Genomic DNA, 10,249 nt, shown 5'->3' with positions numbered 1-10,249 from the left:
ACGTGCACTGTTGGTGGGAACATAAATTGGTGCAGCCACTATGGAAAAAAGTATGGAGGTTCCTCGAAAAATTAAAAATAGAGCTACCATAGGACTTGGCAATCCTCCTTTTGGGCATTTATCTGAAGAAAATGAAAATATTAACTTGAAAAGACATATACATCATGTTCATTGCAGCCTTATTTACAACAGACAAGATATGAAAGTGTTCATCTATGGATGAATGGATAAAGAAAACGTGATGTGTGTGTATATATATGTATATATATACACACACACACACACATATATGCATGTGTGTATGTGTGTGTGTGTGTGTGTGTGAGATTACAGACACACACAAACACAGTGGAATAAAAAAGAATGAAATCTTGCCATCTGCAATAACATGATGGACCTTGAGGGCATTATGCTAAGTGAAATAAATCAAAAGAGAAAGACAAATACTGTAGTATCTCTCATGAGGAATTCAAAATAAATAAATTAATCAAAAAACAAGCTCATGGATACAGAGAACAGATTGGCGGTTGCCCGAGGCAGGGGCAGGGGTTGGGGGTGGGGTGTAGGAGAAACTGGTGAACTTTTTCTTTTAGTTAAATTAAATACGAAATAAATAGATAAATTCTGCTCTTTCCTATCTACCCTTGCCCCGGGTGGTAGCGGAGGTGAGTGGGGTCGGGAAGATGGGAGCAGGAACAGAGGGGTTCGGTGTCATGGCCAAGGGCAAAAGTCCCGGAGCCTGACCTCCAGGGTTTGAAACCTGCTTCCACCACTTCCTGGAAAGCCGTCGAATTTTGACAAATGGCTGAATCTTCTGTGTACTTGTTTCCTCGTGTGTTAATACATGAGCAGGGGCTGCAGTGTGTGCGGTAGGTATTTTGTGAGCATTCTGTCTTATTAAGGAAGGTGGACACTGTGACCGGAGAGCGCATGAGGGCTGCGGGGGGTTGCATGAGGTTGTGACAGTGGCTGGGCAAGGGGGAGTGCCAAATGTCACAGGAGACCATGCTTTCACCGGGTACCACCAGGGCACAAAAAGGACACCTAGAGACCAGCGTCAGGAGAGCTAAGGCAGGTCCTAGAGGCCTTGACCTGGGATCCTGAAGCCACAGTGGCTTCTGCTGACCTCCCTTGTTTTGGGGAAAGCAGAGGTGAGGAGCTTGGGTGGCAGCAGGAGAGATTTAGTTAGATCATGAGACTGCTTTCCTGATGGCCAGGTTTTCACATCAAGGGCAAAAACTTGGTGACATTCTGGGCTTGAAGGCTGGAGGCTATGATGGAGGGGTGTGGCAGAAAGGGTGACCTTTGGTGAGGCCTGAGTCCCACGTGTGGCCTGAGGGGTTGCTCTGCTCTAGGGCCTCAGATGTTGCTGCTTCGCAGGGAGAAAGGGCCTATTACTGGCACCCCTCCCAAGGGGGCCTGGGTGGGGCACACCAAGCTTCGAGTCAAACCCCAGTGCTGGGGGCATGTTCCACGAAGGCGATCCACCCACCCAAACTCCCAGCGTTTGCACCCCGCAGGCCTGACTGAGGATGAGGACGTTCGAGCCATGCTGCGGGGCTCCCGGCTCTGCAAGATCCGCTCGAGGACATGGCAGAAGGAGCGACTGTACCGGCTGCAAGAGGACGGCCTGAGCGTGTGGTTCCAGCGGAAAATCCCGCGCGCACCGTCGCAGCACATCTGTGAGCCAAGGCGGGTGGACGCTGGGCGGGCTAGGGCCAGTGCCTGGCCGGCCTGCCGCCTCTGATCGGCTGCGTGTGGCTGTCCCTCCCCCACAGTCTTCGTGCAGCACATTGAGGCCGTCCGCGAGGGCCACCAGTCCGAGGGCCTGCGGCGCTTCGGCGGTGCCTTCGCGCCTGCGCGCTGCCTCACCATCGCCTTCAAGGGCCGCCGCAAGAACCTGGACCTGGTGGCGCCCACCGCGGAGGAAGCTCAGCAATGGGTTCGCGGACTGGCCAAGCTGCGCACGCGCCTCGACGCCATGAGCCAGCGCGAGCGCCTCGACCAATATCCTGCCGGCAAGGGTGGAGGGCTTGGGTGTGAAGGGAGGCCAGCCCTGTGCCTGGAGGACCCCAGGCGAGGGGAGATATAGCCGGGTCCTTAGGGGGTCCACGGTCTGAGCTAGAGCCCCTTGTCTTTAGAACTGAGGGTGGAGACGCGGCCTCGCGGCTCCGGGGAGCCCCAGTCCCATAGAGGACACCCCACTGCTGTACTCGGGGAGCCCACAGGCTCCTTACACATGGGAGTCCTCTGGTGGTGGTAACATGCCTGTCAGTAACCGGTCATCTGGGAGCGGTGCCCAGCCTGTGGTTGGTATTTCCTGAGCACTCACACCTGGATCCACTGCTATTTGCACCGGGCAGACTCCAACCAGGACAGTAAGATGAGCTTCAAAGAGATCAAGAGTCTGCTCAGAATGGTCAACGTGGACATGAATGACATGTACGCCTACCGCCTCTTCAAGGTGGGCATGTGCCACCACTCTGAACTCTGACCGCTGCTCTCTGCCCTCCCCCAGACAACTGAGTCATCAGCTTCCCTCCCCACACAGGTTTTGTGGGAAAAGTGGCCTCTCCCAGCAGAAAGGCCACATCTGGGGCTACTTATCTTTAATCCTCCCCTAAGGCCACTGGGCCAGGATGGGAGTGCAGCCCAGAGCTTCTTTCCTCACCCTTGGGCAGAGTCCAAGGGTAAGAGCATCGCAGGCCTCCCTGCCCCTCCCAGGTGAGCTGCAAAGCTGTAGTTTTCATTTCTCTAAGTCCATAGGGCACCCTTTGCACAGGTGACCATGTGCGGCTTACACACAGGAGCACAGAGAGGGGCACACAGGGCTGGATTCTGCATCTGTGGCCCAGTCAGAGCATGTGGCAGACCCCTGTGTGGATGTTGACTATGCGACCAGCCTTTGACATTGAAAGACAGGAGAGCCATGGCACCTGTACCCCTGGGCCAGCAGCTCCACATGGATCCTCAGTTCTTTGATACTCCTTGACCCTGGGTATGAACGTAGGAATGTGAGGATTAGAATGTATGCACATGGGAGAGGAAATTGTGGCACGGGAGCTCATTTCTGCCCCAGGGTCACCATTTTTCCTCCCACATCTTATTTCTTGGGGTAGGTCATGGTACAGAGGGACAGGCACTGAACCCAAGAGACTTTCCTTAGCATCTTGGTCCTGCAAGTTACCATCTATATGAACTTGAGCAAGATGGGAGCCTCACTAGCTCTCGGTTTCTCTACCTGTGAAATGGGGGACATCTGTCTTCCTGGCTGTGGTAGATGACAGATGTGTCAGTACAGGCCAGCTTTCCCAGGGCGTTGCCTCCTCTACATCTCTTCCCCTACTTTCTAGGAGTGTGATCACTCCAACAATGAGCGGCTGGAAGGGACTGAGATTGAGGAGTTTCTGCGGCGGCTGCTGAAACGCCCTGAGTTGGAGGAGATCTTTCATCGGTACTCAGGCGAGGACCGCGTGCTAAGTGCCCCTGAGCTGCTGGAGTTCCTGGAGGACCAGGGCGAGGACGGAGCCACGCTGGCCCGTGCCCAGCAGCTCATCCAGAACTATGAGCTCAACGAGACAGGTGGGGTCTGACAGATGGGTTGGGGTCAACACAGCCCTAGTCTTGGCGTTTGACAGGTCTGGGTTCCCAGCTAAGCGTGCTGTGCTATTATTGGCTGTGGGCACCATCTTGGCCAGATTATCTTGCCTCTTTCAGACTCAGCTGCCACATCTGTAAAATGCCATAGTAATGTACCTTTGTCACATAGTAAGGCTGAAGATTAAATGGCATAACTTTGTAGAGTCCAGTCAGTAGACAGGTGCTCATTATTACTAAGTGGAGCTTTGGGGGCATTTGGGGCTGGACACGGGGGCCCCCCATGTGGCCTGATGTTCTCTCCTGCCCATCCCTGTAGCCAAGCAGCATGAGCTGATGACACTGGATGGCTTCATGATGTACTTGTTGTCGCCCGATGGGGCTGCCCTGGACCCGGCCCACACGTGTGTGTTCCAGGACATGGACCAGCCCCTTGCCCACTACTTCATCTCCTCCTCCCACAACACCTACCTGACCGACTCTCAGATCGGGGGCCCCAGCAGCACCGAGGCCTACGTTAGGTACCAGAGGGACAGTGGCGGTGAACACTCCTGGGAGCCCAGCTTGGGGGCCTCGGTTCCCACTGTGGGCTTCTTAGGGGCCACCTGGCTCAGCCTGTCCATTTCCCTGCTCTGTGCCACCCATATGATACCTTCCCTAGCTGTCTGTCTGTCCGCAGGGCCTTTGCCCAAGGATGCCGCTGCGTGGAGCTGGACTGCTGGGAGGGGCCAGGAGGGGAACCCATCATTTACCACGGCCACACGCTCACCTCCAAGATCCTCTTCCGAGACGTGATCCAGGCTGTGCGCGACCATGCCTTCACGGTGAGCCCCTGGGACCTCCTTGTCCTGCCCAGAGAATCACTTAGTCACCAGGTGCTCCTGGGATAACTGGCCAGTGGGGTAGGATAGAGCTGAGTGAGAGGCTCCCTTCTGTCACCCTCATATTTAGTCAATGTATTAAAATCACAAAATTTCCAAAAGAAAACCTTGGAGTAGGGAAGGACATTTTAATCATGACTCGCAGAAAGTGAGCTATAAAAGAGAAGCTTAACATGGCATCTACATAAAATTGCAATTTCAGTCCAGCTATACAAATCTTGCTGTCAAAAAATGATGAGCTGGGGGAAAAGGTTGCAACCTAACGACATGGTCAATGTCATTAGCATATAAAGAGCATTTATAAAAGAAAACCATTCCTGCAGCTGCCCTCAGCCTCCCAGACAGCCCACCCCTTCCCGGAGGCCCCGTATCTGACATCTGCCGCTCTGCGTTTCCCAGCCCCAGCGTGTGTCCCAATCCCACCGACTTAGTCCTCCCCAGAGTGGGTTCCAGAGCCCCATCTTGCCTGCCTGTCCTGAGCGGGGCTGGGGCCTGGGTATAGCAAGGGTCCTAGTTGGGATGAAAGGGAGAGAGAAGGGGTGAGTGACTCTGAGTTGCTGCCCCTCCTCTCCACAGGTGTCCCCGTACCCTGTCATCCTATCCCTCGAGAACCACTGTGGGCTGGAGCAGCAGGCTGCCATGGCCCGCCACCTTTGCACCATCCTAGGGGACATGCTGGTGACGCAGGCACTGGACTCCCCAAACCCCGAAGAGCTGCCATCCCCAGAGGTGAGGCTCCCAGACCCCTCGCCTGGGTGGGGAGGGGTCTGTCTGCAGTCCAACATCCACCCCTGCTCATGTCACTTCCCTGGTTCAGGACCCCTCACCTCTCTCTGCCTTAACCTGCCCCTGCTCCTCCCTTCATCCGGCATCTACCACACCGTGGGCTTGTCACTCCCCTGCTCTCCATTCTTGACTAAACCCACCCCAGCCTCTCACCTGGCATTCAAGACCATCCATGCCTTGGCTCTGACTTCCCTGCTCTGCCTTGCTGCCCACATTGTCTCCGAAAGCTCAGCCACTCCCACCTCGAAGGGGTTGGTTGACTCTTACTCCCACTTGGAGCTCCCCTCCCAGCCATCTGGCTTGCCAAGCAATACCTGCTTAGAATCCTAGCATAGCCTAAACCGCCTCTTCCTGTGGCCTTAGAAACTTCCCCAGCATTCTAGCCAGAGGTGGTATGGCCTCCCTTCCTCCAAAACCTCAGAACATTTTATCTGCCTTCTCAGGACGTCTGCTTGAGAAAACTCTCCTCTGACTCCGACCTCAAATATGCAAGGAATGTAATTCACCTTTGTGTGTGTGTGATTTTATTTTTTTATTGGCATAAAAAAAAAAATATGCATATGGGTAAAAAATAGAGTTATATATAAGTGAATACAATGGAAAATGGGTTTTCTTCCACTCAGGCTCACTCTTGTACCATTTCACAAGAAGTAACCATCTTCAACGGTTTCTTGTGTGTCCTTCCAGAATTTTCCCATGCATATGTACCTTTGTCCATAGCTATGTTCTCTTTCAAATGTTACACAAAAAAGATCATGCGATTCCATGTTCTACATTCATTTCTTTCACGCGAGATCGTTTTCGAAGAGGACGCCTTCTCTTTCAGTTCTGAGCTGCCTCCTTCATTTTAACAGCTGCTATGTAGTGTTCTGATGTTTGGAGGGACCTCACTAGCCGGTTCCCTGTTGATGGCCTCATAGGTTGTTTCCTGGTTTTTCCTATTAGAAACCACTTATCTTTGTGTCCCCTTTCCTACTTCTCACCCCTAGCTAGCCCCTCACACAGTGGTGGCTGAATGACTGACCAGCTGGCTGACATAAGGGCAGAGGGCTTAATCCTTCTTTATTGGCTTCTACAGCAGCTGAAGGGCCGGGTCCTGGTGAAGGGGAAGAAGCTGCCAGCTGCTCGGAGTGAAGATGGTCGAATTCTCTCAGACCGGGAGGAGGAGGAAGAGGAAGAAGAAGAAGAGGGAGTGGAGGCTGCAGAGCAGAGGCGGTGGGTGAGTGGGCTGGCCTGGGCAGGGGCTTGGTATAACCGTGGAGCTTGGGGAAGGGAAGGGAGCAAGGAGGACTAGGGGCTGGAGCTGGCGCGCCCCCCCAAGGCTCGTCTTCCCAGGCCAAGCAGATCTCCCCGGAACTGTCAGCCCTGGTCGTGTACTGCTGTGCCACCCGCCTACGGACCCTGCGCCCTGCCCCTGTCCCGCCCCAGCCCTGCCAGGTCAGCTCCCTCAGCGAGCGCAAAGCCAAGAAGTTCATCCGAGAGGCAGGTAGGAGCTGGCACATCAGGGATCTAGGGGTTGGAGGGCAGCCTGCAGGCTCCTGGTGGGGTCAAATCCTGAAATTGGCCTGGAAAGGAGATTGAGAGGGCTTTGTGGGGTGCGGGGTGGGGGCGGTAGAGAGGTCATGAGGGGCTCAGGGAATGAGTACCCAGCACATGCCCAGCACCGGGCTGGGGATACGTGGAGGAGAGAGGGCTCAGGGAAGGAGGCTGCTTGTCTGTCTTCACCTGGAACACAGCCTATTGTTGGGGCCAGACATGGCTGGGTAATTATGATGTGCGGTGATCGGGCAGGGCATGACAGCAGCTGAGGGAGCCCCGCAGAAGGGAGTGAAATCAGGGAAGGATTTCTGAGTATGTGATGTCTGAGAAGACACCTGACAGAAGTATGAGGAAGAAGCAGCCAGGTGATAGAAGAGATTTCCAGACAGGAAGAGCAGCTTGCACAAAGGCCTGGAGGCATGACATACAGGAAGTGTTCCAGGAACCCAGTGTGGCTGGAGGGCACATGTGGGATGAGTAATGAGAGACGGGTATGTCAGCCTAGGGCCAGGTGTTCCGCACACTCAGTCGAGGAAGTGGGGACTTGGAGCTGGGATGCAGTGCAGGGCTGCGGGAGGGGGTCCCCGCCTCTCCCTGGACTTCAGTAACCTCCCCATGAGGTTCCTGTGCCCACTGCGTCAGAGAGAAGAGGAGATGGGGATGGGAATTCAGCCTTTGTTCTCAGCTCGTCCCTGGAGTTGAGGGAGGGATTACAGGCCCTGCCCGTGGGAGAGGGACACCCTAGGGGCCCGTCACAGTCCAGCCCCAACTCTCCCCCAGGAAACAGCTTCATCAGGCACAATGCTCATCAGCTGACCCGCGTCTACCCACTGGGGCTACGGATGACCTCAGCCAACTACAGCCCCCAGGAGATGTGGAACTCAGGCTGTCAGCTGGGTGAGTGGGACAGCACAGCGGGTAGTGGGCAGGGTGCTGCTTTGTGGGGTGGCTCCTGGGGTGCCATGGGAGGCCCCAGCAGTGATGTAGCCACACTGCTTTCCAGAAGGTGGAAAAAAGTGTGTCGTTGATAATAACAATTCAAAGAATTGTCAGCAGGATATGTGGGGAACACAAATCAGGCTCGCTTGTTCTTGACAGTGTAAAAGTCTCACATTTTTTATGAAGGTAAAAGTTAAAAAAAAAACCCACCCAACACACAGATGCACATGAACCCCTGGCAGCCCCAGGCCGAGCCTGCCAAGGGAGGGGAGTGTGGTCCCCTTGGGAGTAGGTATGGAGATCTCAGGCCTCCTCAGGCCTAGGCTCTGGCCCGGCCCCAGCCCTGAGGGTGGGGGCTTCTCTGGCATGCCCCACTTAGCCCCACATTCCGGCCTTAAGGGATTCCAGGTGACAGTGGGCTCTTGATCCCCTGGCTGCCATGACACACCCCTGAAGCCATGGTGGGGGGGGGCAGCACTACCCACACAGAAGGACCCTGGGCCCTCTGTAGGGAGGAACTGAGTCCTCTGCCCACAGGGCTTGTCTGGGGAGAGGACAGTGAGGAGAGGACAACTAAGAGCCCCTGTCCTGACCCTGTTATGTCCACAGTGGCCCTGAACTTCCAGACGCCTGGCTATGAGATGGATCTCAATGCAGGGCGCTTCCTCATCAATGGACAATGTGGCTACGTCCTGAAACCTGCCTGCCTGCGGGAGCCCGACACAAACTTTGACCCTGAGTGCCCTGGACCCCCCAAAACTACTCTCACCATCCAGGTCAGCAGCTTTGGGGGCAGAGCTGGCTCTGGAGGTCCTAGTCCACAGGGAGCCAGCCTGAAGTGGAGGGAGACAGCAGAGGATGGCTTGGTGGGAGGGCATTTGAGTCGGAGTCCTGCGGGAGGAGGGCGAGTGCTGAGGGCGGGATGCTTCCCGCCCTGGTAGAGGGGCCAGGATGAGGCTCCTCTTCATCCCCCGCAGGTGCTGACTGCACAGCAGCTGCCCAAGCTGAACGCTGAGAAGCCAAACTCCATCGTGGACCCCCTGGTGCGTGTTGAGATCCACGGGGTGCCCGCAGACTGTGCTCGAAAGGAGACCAACTACGTGCTCAACAACGGTGAGTGGGCCTTCCAGTGGAAGTGGGGTGGGGCAGACAGCAGAGGATGCAGGAAGGTGCAGGGCAGCCCAGGGCCGGCTGGCTCTGACTGCCTTGCCTGTGCCCTAGGCTTCAACCCCCGCTGGGGGCAGACCCTGCAGTTCCAGTTGCGGGCTCCAGAGCTGGTGCTGGTCCGGTTTGTGGTAGAAGATTATGACACCACCTCCCCCAATGACTTTGTGGGCCAGTTTACACTGCCTCTCAACAGCCTGAAGCAAGGTTGGTGGGGTTGGTGAGGATGGGAAGGGACAGAGGTCTGGGGCCCTAGACCCTGTTCACCAGGGCCACAATTTTCCTGTGGGAGCCTCCCCTGAGCCAAAATCAAGCTGGGCCCCAGCCCCAGGGGTGGGATGTGGCCAGCCCTGGGCCTGCAGGGTGGCGGGCAGCGAACCTGAAGCCTGGTTACTCTCCCCACAGGGTACCGTCACATCCACCTGCTGTCCAAGGATGGGGCCTCACTGTCACCAGCCACGCTCTTTGTCCATATCCGCATCCAGAGCTCCTGAGGGCCTCTGCAGGTGCTAGTCTGCATCATCCCGTGGCAGACTCTCTCCGCCTTTGGGGTGGAGGGGCGGCGTGAGTACCAGCCCGTCTAGCCTGTCCAGCCTGCCCACGTTTCAGGCTCAGGCTCTGGTCTCAACTGGGTGCTGAGGGTTGCCTCGGCCCCTTCTGAAGAACAGGTGGTCGATCTTTTCCCTGCAACCCTGAGACCTTGAGATGGCACCAGCTCGAGTCCTCTGCTCACCCTCGTCGTGGCTTACGAAGAGCCATGCCTGCTGCTGCCAGGAGACCTGGGGAGCAGGACTCCTGAGCCCTCAGCCCCTCTGCCCCCTGAAAGAAGTCCAGCCACCCCCAGGCATTGGCCACCCCCTAAGGCCCTCTTCTCCCTCAGGTTCTCCCTGGGCCCCTCCCTCCAGCTCTAGAACCTGAGCTCCCTTCCCCTGTTAAAGAAAGAAGAGCTGGGGCTGGGAGCCCTGGGGACACCAGAAGTAGGTTTTTAGCTCGTGTCATAGAAGAGCCCTGGAGAGGACACTAGAACAAGACTATTTTAAAAAATAAAGCAGCAAGTTTATTTTACCACAGCCACCCGCTGCCTATCTACCTCTGATGCTACACCCAGGCTGATGAGAAGGTTTGGGGCTGAGGGAGTCCCCTGGGCCTCTTCCTCCAGCAGGGTTTGGATTTGTCTAGATGCCAGGGGGTTCTGAGATGCCATAGCTCAAAATAGCCCTGACCCCTGCTCTTAGCTTAAAGCTGCTGCCAGCATCACAAGACGCCCCACCAACCCTATGAGGGGCCTTGAATAGAGAAGAGGCAGCTGGATGGGCTTCTGCCAGAAAATAACTGTTATGGCC

The 10,249-nt window shown here is 55.8% G+C and overlaps 1 protein-coding gene across 1 annotated transcript in view; it reads left to right on the top strand.

Annotated features, from left to right (window-relative positions):
- The window catches only part of PLCD3 (phospholipase C delta 3), an 18,493-nt gene extending 8,517 nt beyond the window's left edge, over positions 1-9,976 (top strand). The window contains exons 2-15 of the mRNA XM_015588004.2: positions 1,521-1,682; positions 1,779-2,007; positions 2,335-2,464; positions 3,354-3,582; positions 3,917-4,118; positions 4,277-4,421; positions 5,055-5,207; positions 6,343-6,483; positions 6,600-6,750; positions 7,584-7,700; positions 8,352-8,518; positions 8,720-8,855; positions 8,964-9,113; positions 9,312-9,976. Coding sequence (XP_015443490.1) covers positions 1,521-1,682; positions 1,779-2,007; positions 2,335-2,464; positions 3,354-3,582; positions 3,917-4,118; positions 4,277-4,421; positions 5,055-5,207; positions 6,343-6,483; positions 6,600-6,750; positions 7,584-7,700; positions 8,352-8,518; positions 8,720-8,855; positions 8,964-9,113; positions 9,312-9,400 — 2,201 coding nt within the window. The 3' untranslated portion in view covers positions 9,401-9,976. The remainder of the gene's footprint in view (positions 1-1,520; positions 1,683-1,778; positions 2,008-2,334; positions 2,465-3,353; positions 3,583-3,916; positions 4,119-4,276; positions 4,422-5,054; positions 5,208-6,342; positions 6,484-6,599; positions 6,751-7,583; positions 7,701-8,351; positions 8,519-8,719; positions 8,856-8,963; positions 9,114-9,311) is intronic.
- Positions 9,977-10,249: the final 273 nt, after the last annotated feature.

The sequence above is a fragment of the Pteropus alecto genome, unplaced genomic scaffold (genome assembly GCF_000325575.1).
Source record: "Pteropus alecto unplaced genomic scaffold, ASM32557v1 scaffold313, whole genome shotgun sequence".
In the NCBI taxonomy this organism is placed as follows: Eukaryota; Metazoa; Chordata; class Mammalia; order Chiroptera; family Pteropodidae; genus Pteropus; species Pteropus alecto.
Note: the sequence above shows the minus strand (reverse complement) of the source record. Positions and strands in the feature narration are given on the sequence as shown.